Source organism: Eurytemora carolleeae, unplaced genomic scaffold (assembly GCF_000591075.1).
Source record: "Eurytemora carolleeae unplaced genomic scaffold, Eaff_2.0 scaffold2391, whole genome shotgun sequence".
NCBI classification, from domain to species: Eukaryota; Metazoa; Arthropoda; class Copepoda; order Calanoida; family Temoridae; genus Eurytemora; species Eurytemora carolleeae.
In genome coordinates, this window is record NW_019398278.1 from 1 (window position 1) to 16,384 (window position 16,384).

The 16,384-nt window shown below is 30.6% G+C and overlaps 1 protein-coding gene across 1 annotated transcript; it reads right to left on the reverse strand.

Moving 5' to 3' along the window:
* Window positions 1-20: 20 nt before the first annotated feature.
* Window positions 21-4,409, reverse strand: LOC111717132 (uncharacterized; the record flags this gene model as incomplete). Its single annotated transcript, XM_023492639.1, has 5 exons — window positions 4,327-4,409; window positions 1,892-1,957; window positions 1,199-1,287; window positions 787-867; window positions 21-431 (listed from the first exon to the last, which is right to left on the reverse strand). Coding segments are annotated over exons 1-5 (666 nt in total), but the record flags the coding sequence as incomplete, so codon positions are not given.
* Between the last annotated feature and the right edge of the window lie 11,975 nt (window positions 4,410-16,384).

The following is a 16,384-nucleotide window of genomic DNA, read 5'->3' on the forward strand; positions in this document are numbered from 1 at the left end:
GCAGCTTCAGTTGTTTTGGCAGCTTCAGTTGTTGTGGCAGCTTTAGATGTTTTAGTTGGGGCTTTTGTTGTGGGTGGTGGTGGAACTAATGCAGCAGCTTTTGCCTTGACTGCAGCAACCTTAGTTTTTTCTGCAGCTACTTTGGTTTGTAACGCTTGCTTTATTGATGAACAGTCTACTCCTCTTTCAAGCAGAGCTTTTATTTTTAATAGTATTGGAAGTTTTACTTTTATGTCATCTTTTGTTGCTGCTGTGTCCATTAATTCAACAATTTTATCACACACTTGTGAGTCAGGTATTGTTGTTAAGGCTGATCTTTTCATTCTTCTCAAACTTGCGATTAGTGCTAATATCGCTTGTAGTGCTTCCTCAGCTGCAGTTGCTGCAGCCAACTCCTCCTTAGCTGCGTTGATTTCCGATTCACTTATCGTCTAATATAAATATATTTTATATTTCTTTATATAAAAATTAAAAGTTGAATATTCAATGTAGATTTATTTACAAACATTTAATATCTATTTATAAATTTTGCTTGTCTGTCTGTTTGTTTGTATCCAATAATCGTCAAAAGAAGGTTCATAGATGTTCAAAATTTCAATTTTCCACAAAATTCGATTTTTATTAAATGTTAAAGCATTTATATATAAATCTGCTCTTAGCAACAAAATTAATTAAGTAGAGCGCTTAATTTACATCATATACTGTGCATTATTAGGGGTCAATGACAGTCAAAAATCTTTGAATTTATCTTATTATTGTTCCGTAAAAAATCTAGAAAAAAAATACCCCGCAATCTACTGTTGGAGCCTCAGTCAGTGGAACAGCTTTAAAGCAGAATAGTTTCTCGACATCTGGGTTTTCAGTGAACTACAAACCGATCATTTTTAGATTTATATTTATGACAAAATACTTTTTTAAGGTGCTTTGTAATCTTTTTTTCAAAGTATTTTTAAGTGAACATGAGGGCTTATTACTGAAGGCTTATTACTGCAGGTTTAAAGTGAAAAAAAATAGATTCTCTCATGATGAAATTTTAATTGTTGTAACAGAATAAATTTTCTAATCGAAATTAAAATCCAAAACAATGATTTATGTTTTTTAATCAAATTTATTTTATAGCCATTTCCTTCCCCCCACTTCCTTCCCCTCACTTCCAGAATGAATAATGGCTTAATCAGTTGTCTAAAATGATTTGTTCCTTGAAGTAAATACAGTCGTCCTTGCAACGATCATCAACTGTATAATTTGTCAGACGGTATTCACCATCCATCGTAGAATTCTCATGGCCTTAATACTTTTGGAAATATTTCCCCCCAATTTTAAAAAAAGATAAATAAAAGCAAAGACAAAGGAAAGTTATATAGTATACAATACGTTAAATATAACTAGTGGTCGATTGTTAGTTTTTTTTGACGATGAACTAACAATTTTTAGAAATAAAAATTATAGGTATAATTCTAATAGAAAAAATGGAGTAAATGATTTTGATGATTTTGCCTAATTTGTTCGATTTTATTAGAAACTAGCTCAAGTGCCCGGCAATGCCCGTGGTATTAAAGAAACATTTTTAAAAAATTCGAATTTAAAAAAAAAATTACTATTTTTGACAAAGAAGTTCGATTTTGTTTAGTTTATGTTACCTGGGGGTAAACATAGGTTTCTCAAAAAATTTCAGCCCATTCAGTCTAGTCACTTGGCCAGCTCTAGCTGTCATATATACACATATATCTATATAATAAGACAAGACATTCGTATTTTTGTTCTTTTAGCCTGCCAAACGGCTGGACCGATTGGGCTGAAATGTTTTGAAGAAACTCATGGGTAGCCCGGGGGTGACATAGGCTAAAAAAAGAACTTGTTATTATTAAAAATCTATGAATTTATTTTTTACCTGACACAGTTTTCTTTTGACAGCATTGAGCCGAGGCTGATCCGATGAAAAGGGTGAAAAACAATGCTGAAACATTTATGGTTAATAGGAGAGACCGGCTAATTTGCGCTGAATGGAATTGTAGAGAAATATCAGGATTTGTTTGAGAGTAAACGAATCAGTTGTTTAGGTACAGGTTATGGAAATAGAAATTAACTCACTTAACCCTATTCCTGCTGGGATTTTGGACAAATTTTTTTTTGCAAACATTTTTACTATAAAACTGGATTTTGCGATTAAAAATTCAATTTTCGCAAATTTGCAATTTATTTTCCAGATTCTAAAAGTAGAGCACAAGAGCTTTCTAATAATGTATCATTTGTCATATTTGGACATAAAACATGGGATTTAGAGGGGGGGGGGACAAATTGACCCCCCCCCCAGCGTATCCTGGTTTTCAAGTACCCCAGCAGGGATAGGGTTAAAAAATTTATCTTAATTTTCATTATCTTTTTCTGTAATATTTCATTGTTCATAAACGTTTTCCGAATATGTACTGGAATTTGTATTGAAAAGAGGATGTTTAAAGAATTTTAAGAAATCTGCGAACAAATTGGTAAGAAATAAAAAATTCAATATAATAATGGTAAAGAAGGAATTGATTCTACTATTGATTTCTTTTCACAAATTTCTGTCGAGAAATAAGTTTATAATAGGATTTTTGAAACATTTTTCATCATCGTTATAGAATAATTTTTTAAAACCGATTCATAAAATCATCCCTCCAGACTGGATAATCCAGAAGAATTTAAATTATTACTAGATACGTACTAGATACTAGATACTAAATACTAGAAACAAGATAGCAGATACTAGATACTAGATACTAGAGACTAGATACTAGACATTAGATACTAGATACTAGATACTAGAGACTAGAGATACTAGATACTAGATACTAGATACTAGATACTAGAGACTAGAGACTAGAAACTAGATACGAGTTATGAGATATGAGTTTGTTTTTAATCTTTGTGAAGAAACAATCTCAAGAACCGACGAGGGTCAACCCAGACCGAAATATATTTTCAATAAATGTGGAACTAACATCTACTTTTTTACTCTACAGATGCTTGATCCATCACCATCACCGAATTTTAAATACTAGATACTAGATACTAGATACTATAGATTCTAGACAACAGATACTAGATACTTGATACTAGATACTAGATACTAGATACTAGAGATTCTAGACAACAGATACTAGATACTTGATACTAGATACTAGATACTAGATACTAGATACTAGATACATATATAGATACTAGACATCAGATATTAGATACTAGACACTAGATACTAGATACTAAATACTAAATACTAGATGCTAGACACTAGATATTAGACACTAGAAGATACTAGATACTAGATACTAGATACTAGATACTAAATACTAGATACTAGATACTAGATACTAGATACTTACTACTAGATACTAGAAACAAGATAATAGATCCTAGATACCAGATACTACGTACTAGATACTAGATACTTGATACTAGATACTAGAACTAGATACTAGGACTAGATACTAGGACTAGATACTAGATACTAAATACTCTATACTAGATACTAGATGCAAGATACTAGATACTAGATACTAGATACTAGTTACTTAATACAAGATATTAGAAACAAGATAATAGATCCTAGATACCAGATACTACGTACTAGATACTAGATACTTGATACTAGATACTAGGACTAGATACTAGATACTAAATACTATATACTAGATACTAGATGCAAGGTACTAGATACTAGATACTAGAGACTAGATACTAGTTACTAGATATTAGATACTAGATACTAGATACCAGATACTAGATACTTGATACTAGATACTAGATACTAGATACTAGACACTAGATACTAGATACTAGAGACTAGATACTAGATACTAGATACTAGATACTAGATACTAGATGCTAGATACTAGATACTAGATACTAGAGATTAGATACTAGATACTAGACACTAGATACTTGATACTAGATACTAGATACTAGATACTAGACACCAGATACTAGATACTAGATACTAGACACTAGATACTAGATACTAGATACTAGATACTAGATACTAGACACTAGGTACTAGATACTAGATACTAGATACTAGATAATAGATACTAGATACAAGCTACTAGATACTAGAAACTAGATATTAGAGACTTCATACTAGATACTAGATACTAGATACTAGATACTAGATACTAGATACTAGATACTAGATACTAGATACTAGAGACTAGATATTAGTTACTAGATACTATAGAAAAGATACTAGAGTCTAGATGCTAGATACTAGATACTATATAAAAGATACTAGATACTAGATACTAGATACTAGATATTAAATACTAGATACTAGATACTATAACAAAGGATTACCTGACACGAGCTTAAGCATGACTGATTTCTAGTAGATGCTTCTGGTTTGACTGATGAATGTTTAATGATATAACTAATATTATTCCGGTCTTATAAAGGCAAAAATAATGAGATATCTGAGTACAGATGTTTAAATTTGATTCATCTCCTTCGAAGTTTCAAGCTTAATCTTTTTTTCCCAGAATTGTTTGGTTTTGAACGTTTTTATGATGGGCGTTACATCAATATTCATGTTCATGTAGATTAGTGTATTTTGATACTTTTTCTGCACTTTTCTACTTTGTATATTTTGTAATAAACTCAAGATCAGAGGTGTAAACTTACTTTTGTTTTATGAACTCCGTATACGTAAATAGGTTAAAATTATTTTAAATTTTATTTCCAGCCTAAAACTAAAGTTATTATTTAAGATTATTGAGTGATTCAGAAGAACACAATTGTTTTGACTTTATAATATATAACCAGTGTTCGAATTTAATGAATTTAAGCCGCGTCTCAAATCCCCCAAAAAACGGGTTCAATTGAGCGCCGGCTAAAATCTTGAAAAATTTGTTACAAATGTAAGTGGAACTAACAAAATTTGAGTCGCGGTTTAAATTTAACCTTCGGCTCAAATTCTTTAAATTCGGGCTCGGGAAAATTAGATTTTCATGCTTGTTCGCTTGTTCCAACCTAGTGGATTACAAGATGCTGTTAGTGCTGGATAAATTTTACCTTCTCCTGCTGCAGCTAGTTTCTTATCCCGTGCTCTAGTTCTCGCAAGGGTAACTCGGGAACATAACATTTGTATTAGGGAACTCGGTTAAACACGACAATGTTCTTAGCTTGGCTTCTAGGTTGAATAGGTTGAATATGTTGAATAGGTTGAATAGGTTGAATAGGTTGAATAGATTAAATAGGTTGTATAGGTTGAATAGGTTGAATAGGTTGTATAGGTTGAATAGATTAAATAGATTGTATAGGTTGAATAGGTTGAATAGGTTGAATAGATTGTATAGGTTAAATAGGTTGAATAGGTTGAATAGGTTGAATAGGTTGAATAGGTTGAATAGGTTGAATAGGTTAAATAGATTGTATAGGTTAAATAGGTTGAATAGGTTGAATAGGTTAAATAGATTGTATAGGTTAAATAGGTTGAATAGGTTGAAAAGCTAGTCTAAAGCTTTTAATGAAAGATATTTATTTATAATATCATTAATTTAACTTGTTACTTGAATAAAATCATGTTTAATTTATTTACATACTTAAAAATTCATTTACTTTATTAGTGCAGTAGGAGAGAAAAAAAATATAAAATTACAAATTTTGAGAGAATTACTCTCAGTTTCGCAATATCATTTTCAACCATTTATTTAATTATTTAGATTGTAAGCACTAATAATTAAATGAAATAATATAGTTGCAATAATCAAATGAAATAAGACAAATTAATTAAATTACTAACAATCAAAAGAAATATAATAATCAAGTAAAATAACAATATTTAAATGAGCTAAAACAAAATGGTCAAACGAAATAGAAATAATAAATTGTAAATAAAAATAATTAAATGATATAAAATATAGCCAAGTGATATGAAAATAATCAAATTAAATAATAATAATAAAATGAAAATTTTTTTATTTTTTTATCTAATTTACAGATATCTATCCTTGAAAACATTTGCTCAGAGTTTAATCTCAGAAATACGGTTTAATAATTATAACTACTCAAATGATTTCATCCTTTGTATGAATGATATATCCATATTTATAATTTTGAAAACGGTTTTTTTTCAATATGGGGGATTCTCTTCAAAAAGGACGACGGTTTCTTTCACAATATTGTTCAGTTAAAAAAATTAGATATATTTAGTATAAAAACATGTCACAAAAATTAGATATATTTAGTATAAAAACATGTTACAAAAATTAAATATATTTAGTAAAAAACATGTCGCAAAAAATAAATATATTTAGTATAAAAACATGTCACAAAAATTAAATATATTTAGTAAAAAACATGTCGCAAAAAATAAATATATTTAGTATAAAAACATGTCACAAAAATTAGATATATTTAGTATAAAAACATGTTACAAAAATTAAATATATTTAGTATAAAAACATGTCACAAAAAATAGATATATTTAGTATAAAAACATGTTACAAAAATTAAATATATTTAGTATAAAAACATGTCACAAAAATTAGATATATTTAGTATAAAAACATGTCACAAAAATTAGATATATTTAGCATAAAAACATGTCACAAAAAAGCTTTGCAAACTTTTTTCATTCGGATCGCAATGCCTAAACTTTTTGTGAGGCAGCAAAATTTGTAGCTTTAAAGGGAGTGTTCGCGAAAAATGAAAGGGGGCATAGGCTTACAAACAATAGTCATCGATTATTTTTCGATGCATTCATATATAGTTGAAATTTCATAATATTTTTGATTTAAAAAAAAAAATTCGCTGGCGTTGGATTTTCGAACATTCCTGGAAAATATGAAAATGTCGTCTTTATTATCAAAAAATTCTCGAAACAGGAATAAATGTTTTCAAAAGTAAATCTCAGATCATGAAAAATACAAAATATTATGAAATTTTAACTATTTACGAATGCGTCAAAAAATAATCGATGACTATTGTTTGTAATATCTGAATTTGTATGGACACTACGTTGTTCGGTATTAGTCGTTTTTAACAATTTTCTCCTTATAGACGCAACAGATAGAAGCAAGATTAGTAGCGATCAAAAGCACTTTTGTATCGCATTAAACCTATACCCCCTTTCATTTTTCGCGAACACTCCCTTTAAGTCGTGTTTATTTTGCACTGAATTTAAAAATCAGCAAGCAATATTTTAGCTATGGCAATCTGAAAAAATTTAATGTTTAAATTTTAGAAAGAGGTAACGGTCAGCAGGTTGTTCAATGGAAAACATATTTTTTTTTGTCTGAATTTTAAAAGGTCCGACCTCAGAATATATATATTCTGAGGGTCCGACCAATTAGATCCAAAAGTAAATCTCTCAAAACCAATGAAAATTGTTAAAAAGTACGTCAGCTGTTTAAAAGGGGTTAAACACTTAAAGGGACAGACCGGCTATGTAAGGTAGTTGAACTAAGTATGAGTATGAGTGCAGTATGGACAAATTCTTATTTAATTATTAGTTTCTATAATCTCTCATTAATCACAAAGATTTTCTGGAATTTTCATTGAAAAGACGACATTTGAAGAATTTGTAGAAATTTACGAATAAATTCATAGAAAATAAGAAATTCAATATAATTTTAAAAACGAAGTAATTGATTCTAGCATTGATTTATTGACAAATTTCTTTTGAGAAATATGTTCCTAACCATCTTTAATCAGTTTACTGTAAAATTTTTACTTTATTTTTCGTCGTCGTTATTTGATAATTTAAAAAAACCGATTCTGAAAATGTACCGACCCAAATTCATGATTTTGAACGTCGACTTTGCGCTCAAACTCAGTAATTATTCATCGTAGAAACGTTTAATATGTTTCAAAAGAATCCTAAAGAAATTGTCCACAACACTGCATACTCAGTTTAACTAGCGTACATGGCATTATTGGCAAAAACAAGCCCAATAACAACGCTCCTCAAATAGGGGTCGGGACGTGGGGTTAATATTAACCCTTAACAATCTCTAAAGAGAGAACAAAAGACCCATTTTAGGTTTATTGTTACTAAAAATAGACATTTTTTTAAACATTTATTTTAAAGCTGGCAGCATTTTTAAATTTACCCGCCAAGCCAGCCGTTGTCAAAGAGTACAAAGGATACATCCTGGAGGACCTAGCAACAATACTCAGAGTATAACGATTATGTAATATCGAGGAAAATTAAATAATTGCGCATATTGTTTGAAAAAAGTAAAAAAAAAATAATGATTTTTAACTCTTTGGAGGATTTCATGGGAAAAAAACCTAATTTCAATATAAAAATCTGGCAATTGTCGATTCCCAAAGGCCTATCCAAAAATATACTGTAAGAATAATTTCAATTGAAAATAAAAATACTTTTAAACCTAGAAAACGACAATATCTTCCATATTATTGATCAGATAAAGGTTGTTAAGTTATTGTTGTGAATGGGGCATTGCCATCTTTGCACGGAGTGACACTTGAAATTACCCTCACCTAGTCCATGTAAGACAAGATCTTAAAAAGCTAAATTCTGACATTTAAAACTTTATAATATTTTCACATTTTTCCTTTATTCTAGGTCTGGACAGGCACTCTCAGAATTTATAGTTTGTTTCTTCAGAGAGTTTGTCTTTCAAGAGTTTGCATGTGTACTCGGAGAGCTGTTATGTAACCTGCATGTAGGATGTGTACTCGGAGAGCTGTTATGTCACCTGCATGTAGGATGTGTACTCGGAGAGCTATTATGTTACCTGCATGTAGGATGTGTACTCAGAGAGCTATTATATCACCTGCATGTAGGATGTGTACTCAGAGAGCTATTATATCACCTGCATGTAGGATCTGTACTCGGAGAGTTATTATGTGACCTGCATGTATAGGATGTGTATTCGAAGAGCTATTATGTGACCTGCATGTAGGATCTGTACTCGGAGAGCTATTATGTGACCTGCATGTAGGATGTGTACTCGGGGAGCTAATTTGTAATCTACATGTAGGATGTGTACTCGGAGAGCTATTATGTCACCTGCATGTAGGATGTGTACTCGGAGAGCTATTACATCACCTGCATGTAGGATGTGTACTTGGAGAGCTATTATGTCACCTGCATGTAGGATGTGTACTCGGAGAGCTATTATGTCACCTGCATGTAGGATATGTACTCGGAGAGTTATTATGTCACTTGATGTAGGATTTATATTGCTTGAATACTCTTCATTCTTTTAAATTTCATTTCAGAGAAAAATACAATTTTTTCTTTCTTTAGGTAAATTTGTTATGAGAAAATGTCGCATGATAAACAATAATGTAAGGCGGACCACTTCTTAAATTTACAAAAAAAAACATGAAAAAATTATTTATGAGAGAGCAAGGTAGGTGTAGGACAAAAGGAGGAGGAATCAATGATGAAAAAATAAGATTATAAATGTATTTATTTTATCAAACTGCAGGGACAATTAAGGAGTACATGTAAAAATGTCGATTTTAAATTTTAATGATATTTACAGAGAAATTTTCAAAATTTAAATTTTTGCAATAAAAAAAGGCCGATTGAAAGCATCATTTTAACGCTAACTTGTTACTAAAGAAGATATATCACTTTTCACTTTTTGAAAATACTAAATTTTTTTTTGCATGCTTTAAGACAATTGGTGTTAGAAAATGAATAGACCCCGCTGCCTAATATCCTTGATATCATTCATATTTTAATATATATTTAATATTTTCATCTTTTACGTTATAATTTTAAAACTTGTAATTTACAGATGTACATGTTTTTATCTAGCCATCTCATCTTTTCGGTTTGCAAATTCCATTATTTATTAATGGTAAATTTAATTCTTTTTAGGATTTATTTAAAGTTTTAAAAATAAAATCAAAATCAACCTTAATTTTAATGAATAAGCTAATTTAAATTTAAATTTTTAAGTGAATATTTTAGTACTTTTCTTTAGGGTTCCGAGAAAAATGTTAGATTTAATATCTTTAGATCAAAAGTATTCCTTTTTAAAAAAAAATTCCCTTCTCTATTCATATACTTTGCTTGGGTGTTTGTTTGGGTGTTTGTTTAATTTGTGTCCAAAAAAACGTCAAAACGTGTGGGACTTCACATGTCCCCAGGAAAGGTTAATAGATGATCAAAATTTCAAAAACTAGCCTCCAACAAAATTCGATTTTCACTAAACTTTAAAAATTCACGAAATTATTTTACAAAATCAGCGAAATTTTTTGCTTTACAATGTAAACAAAGAGAACATTTTTACAATTAAAAAAGATGATGGGCGCGAATTGCCCTTATTGCCTTAAGTAGACAACAACTAGACAGCTTCAGCCATTTTATAGGCCTCAATGTCTTTCAATTTAACCACTTTAAATGCTTCAAAAGCATCAAAAGTGTAGTTTGAAAGCATCAAAAACAACATTTAAAATGATCAAAGCAACAAGAAATCAAATTTTAAACTTTCCAGTCAAATTATTACTGAATGAACTAATAATTAGGAAGCATTGCTTTTCCCCTCTGTGTTTGGAAATAATGACTTGAATACAAGTTCTACACATCCTCATCAGGAATACAAGTCATACTCATCCTCATCAGGACTATAAGTCCTACTCATCCTCATCAGGAATACAAGTCCTACACATCCTCATCAGGAATACAAGTCCTACTCATCCTCATCAGGAATACAAGTCATACACATCCTCATCAGGACTACAAGTCCTACACATCCTCATCAGGAATACAAGTCATACTCATCCTCATCATAAATACAAGTCCTACTCATCCTCATCAGGAATACAAGTCCTACTCATCCTCATCAGGAATACAAGTCATACTCATCCTCATCAGGACTAAAAGTTCTACATCAGGACTACAAGTCCTACACATCCTCATCAGGACTACAAGTTCTACACATCCTCATCAGGACTACAAGTTCTACACATCCTCATCGGGACTACAAGTTCTACACATCCTCATCAGGAATACAAGTTCTACACATCATCTTTATCAGGACTACAAGACTACACATTCTCATAAGGACTACAAGTTCTACTCATCCTCATCATAAGGACCGCAAGTCCTACTCATCCTCATCAGGACTACAAGTCCTATTCATCCTCATAAGGACTACAAGTCCTTCAAATTATTATCAGGACTACCACCCTCTTTCTGTATAAAATACGTTTTCCTTAATGTTTTATTTGTTGGCGGTAAACTTTGCCGCCAAGACTTAAAGCTTGCTTTCGTGAATTTATAATCTAAATACAAACATAGTTCAATAATCTAAATAAATCACAGAAGATTACGACTTTTTAAGACATGAATGTATCATTTATTCTCATATAATCCCGCTAATCTAAAACAGGGAAGCCTGTTCTCTCAGTAAAATTAGAACCCATTTGAATCCCAGCTCTGGGGGTTAATATATTGCCATTGGTTTAAATATTTCTGAGAGTAAATGATAAGTATGTGTACATACAAGAACGGAATTCAAATGCATTTTGCCCCAAACAAACTTATATTTTTATCCCTATATCTTTGCAACCCGATGTCGTAGACCTTTGATATTTCAAAATATAAATAATGTTAGATCAAATAATCTAAGCGTGAAACATCATCAGGATGCAAAGGAATCGGAAAAAATTATTCTGTGTCAAAAACTCCAATCCTTTGCGGAAATTAATCATCATCCCATGAGTCCGTGCCACTATGTCTGATTTTTTAATTCCTTTATCTTTACAACCTGATGGTGTAAACCCTTGATATTTCCAAATTAGATTATTTGATCTATAAACAGAATTCATATTCTGAAATATCTGAGGTCTATACGACATGGGAATTCAAAGATTTAGAGATTAGAAAATCAGAGTTTGTGGCAAAGCTCAATTTTCCTTTTGTGTAATTTTTTTCTTTTTGTTAAAATGCAAAAAATTGGGAAACAAATTTCCCGTTAAAAAAGTTTTTTGTTTATTTAATTGTCTGTTGGTTGGTTTGTATCCTAAAAGCTAAAAATGGCTGAACCAATCCAGGCCCTATTTTTTTGTGGTAACCTTGCACTGCATGTAGGATGTGTACTCGGAGAGCTATTATGTCACCTGCATGTAGGATGTGTANAGAATGAACCGGCGAGAATTTGAATTGTCTTACAATATAATTTCCATCAAAAAAGTGTGTGAAATCTGATAATTAAAACAGGAAAAGCTAAGATTATTGCTAAAAACATGGGCGCAAAGCTCCCTAAACCTTGACTGAGGCCCAAGTGATGTACAAAATTAAAAAAAATGCTTCTTCAGGAAAATTTCCAAAATTAAATGTCGTCGTAAGCGAAAAGTATAAAAAGTCAAGCCTATGAGGTAAATTGGTACATTTTTCTATCTAAATTTATTTTTTTAAATAATACTTGTCGACATTTTTTTTAGGGCATAATAGTTCAACTTTGACGCTCCATTAAACCTCCCTCCTTGGGCTTCTGTGAGTTGCCATCAAAAAGGAATTGAGTTTTTGCCACAAACTCAAATTTTCTAATCCTTATATCTTGGCAACCTAATGGTGGAAACCATTGATATTTCAAACTTGGACTATTTAATCTAACAGAGGTCATAGTTTGAAATATCTAACGTCTACGAAATTGGATTGCAAAGATATAGGCATAAGAAAACCAGAGTTTGTGACAAAGACTCAATTCCTTTGGCCCTGATCGGTTCAGCAGTTTGACGTTTATTGGAAACAAACAAAGAGACGGACAAACACCCGGCCTGGCAATTTAAAGTATACAAATATTATAGTTATTAGATAACTGCGTTGTAATTTTTCTTTTTAAATTTCTTGGTAGAATTTGCGATTTAAAATGCTTCAAGGATAAAATTTAGATTTTAATTGGAAATATTTGCAGCTGGAGAGGTTTGTTTCAAATCATCCGTGATATCATAAAAACTGCTCGGCATCAGGTGTGTTGAAATTCATACTTTTCAAAATTATAAATCTTAGATTGAAATCACGAATTTAATTCATGATGGAAATGGAAATAAATCTATAAATCCTAAAATTTATTTTTTACCATGAGTCAAAAGTCATTTATCGAACAAATAATGACGAGAAACTTTTTCAGCAACGTTCTTTATTAATTTTCCAAAAATATTTTTTTATTTTACATTTGAAAAAGTATACCAGGAATTTCTATGAACTAATTTCTTACCACAAACTCTGTAAACTACCAATGCTCGGTCGAGAGTATAGAGTTTAATAGATTTGTGTGTGGATATAGAGTTTCAGGTCGGCATTTAAATCTTATCCTGTTGTAGAAACTCAGTAAAAAAGAAATCTCTTTGAATTTTTTAAAAAACTTTTTGTGAAATGAATCCCAAAAATAAAACCTGAAAATATCACAATTATGAATATTTGAGTTGAGAAATTAAGTTTCTGATCAAGTTTGAAATATTTTCCAGAGTCTACCTTTTTATAGTTTACTTTCTAATTAATTAACTTTTTCCTCAAATTGTCCTAATTTGGAAAAGAAAATACATTAAAATCTTTTATTAACATTTTTAATTTTTCTTTTGGATCTAAATACTTATTCTTGTAAAGCTTTTATGGTTTGTACCTACATACTGTTAAAATACACTCAAAAGTGCTTTACAATATTTTTATTCTACTATGAACAATAAGCTAAATTATATTTTCGATATATTGGATTAACACTTTCTTTAGGTTTTTTTTTTGTAAAAAAATTAAAATTTTCAATACTCTTGTGTTAAAGTTTATTTCAAAAAAAGAGTAAACCGTTAAATTTCCAGATGTATGTTTAAAATGTTTAAATTTACATTTGGCAGAACACAGCTAATTTTTCCAGCTTAATATTAAACATTTTTGTCCTATTCTATATATGCTAGTACAGTCGGAGAGTGAGAACCAAAAAGTGTGAAATAGGAAGACGACTACATGGTAATACTCATATGTATTTAACTATGCTATTAGGGCGCTCCGAATCCATCTTCTATTTAAATTGTGAAAACGTTCTCTTTGTGTGTATTGTAAAAAAAAGTTTCTGGATTTAATAAAAAAAATTCGCGGATTTTCAAAATTTCAAAATTTTACAAAAATAAACACACACGTTTATGGACAAACACACATGCACGGTATATTTATATATTAGGCGATTATATATTATATATTATATATATAGATGTTGTTACAAATCAAATAATTTTCCTAGTAACTTGTTAGAAAATTATTCAGCAAGATGTATCTCACGTTCACAGGGCTTTTTAAAGTCATTCAGTCTGAAAGTCATTTTTATATATTTCAGTTTGGTCCTAAAACTTCCTGCCCGCCTCGGAGGCTCGGACCCTTCAAAAAAAATGTTGACCATTCTGAATTTTAAATAACATTGGATACTATTTTTGATGAAAAAGGTTTTTCTACGGTGGTGTCTAGTAGGCGAGTATATTAATATAATGAAGACAATTTTTTTTATGTACAAGGTACCCTTAACACTTTTCTTTGTTCGTCTATTAGTACAGAGATTTGTTTTACTTGAAATTACGCTTACAGTCTCTTTTAAATCGTGGAAAATAGCCTAGTTTAAGTTTAGCTGAAGAGTCCGGCGTTGCTCGTGGGAAAAAAAATTGGAATTTTTTTTGCCCTTTGTCACCCCAGGCTACCCATTAGTGTCACTGTCCACAATATATTTCAGCTATTCGGTCCAGCCGTTTGGCCAGCTTTTGGGAACATATAATGTGGAAAAGAATTAAAAACCAAGTGCAAAATCAGTTAAAAGAAAAAGAAATTGCCTTTGAAAAGACGACATTTTTACTAGTGTTATTTGTTTTGATTTTAATCAAGATTGAAAGTCTTCTTTACGTGGTTAGGATTGTTTTTTATTATGCCACAATTGACATTAATGGTATAACGATGTATATTGTATAAAGCGTATGGGTACCAAGCTTTGTCTTGAAGTATACATTTATCCAATCTCCATCCCCAACCTCCCATCAACTTCCCATGACAAAGGAATTGAGTTTTTGCCACAAATCCCAATTTTATAATACCTAAATCTCAACAACCAGATGATGCATTCCTTTCATATTTTAAACTTACATTGTTTGATCCACCAGAATTCATAGTTTGAAATATCTACGGTCTACGACAATTATTTTCAAAGTAATTGGGATTTAAAAAACCGAGTTTGTGGCAAAGACTCAATTCCTTTTAACTGACATTTTGTGCCGAAAGCGAATATGTCGGGCAAATAATTTAGGACTTTTGGCGGCCATAAGCCACAATATTTTCCCCTTTCATGCCACATCATATCTTTTTTTTCTTTCGGCAGCCATAAGCCACAACCTTACAATCATCCATGCCACAGGATTTGAGTCTTTCGGCAACTTTTGTGTTTTATAATGATAAATGTACAGGGTGTCCCAAAAAACATGGGAATTCAGTGACGAATTATAAATCGTCTTTGCTATGAGTTAGCATTTTAATACCTAATTTCAAAAGCCATAATATTATCATGTCTGCTAGAGTTTATTTTTTGAAAAGGGTAAAAGACTGTAAAGATGTGTCTTTAATGTATCTACAAGATAAACAGTGAATACGGACAAGTTTAATCTGTTTGTATACTGCAATTTTCTTCTTTTACTAAGAACAGCCGTATGGAGTCAAAACATAAACAAACAAAATGTGAACATAGCAGACGAAACTCTTACAGATTAGATTGAAAATGCCATTTTTAAAGTCCTGCCGCATTAGGCGAAATTAATCTTAGAAGTTTTTTAAATATCAATAAATTGTTTGTTCATTTATAAACTGCTTTACAGTATGCAAAACAAATTTTAACTCTTTTTACGCATTGTAAGCACCCTGACAAATTGTTTGTGACAGTCTAAAGAAAAATAAAAGATGAGAAAAATGTATACCCTGAGCGTAGGGATGAATCGTTTCCACTTTTTTTAAAAAATGATCGTTTCGTTCTGAAAACGACGAAGAAAAAACGAAAAACAAACGATAATTAAAAAAATGTTGTTTATTTAAAACGGTCGTTATTAAAGAACGATCATTTTTTGTTTGAAAAATTATCGTGTTTTTTTAAAAATACCGTTTTTAAAAACGATTGTTTTTCGGTTTTTAAAAGCAATAGTTTTTAAAAACGATCGTCTTTGAAAACGTCCCTTCGTTAACGACTGTTAACAATGACCCATCGTTAACGATCGTTAACGACCACCTTTTGTTAACGTTCGTTAAATACATTTTAAATAGAAAACACATTTTTTTGGTCGGACAATCTGAGGTCAGAAAACATTCAGAATATTTGTAACATTGTATTGTATTGTATAACCTGCCCTTTCTAAAAAAAATTTAATACATTGTCATTAAACTCATATTAATTAGCAATTTTTTTCGAAA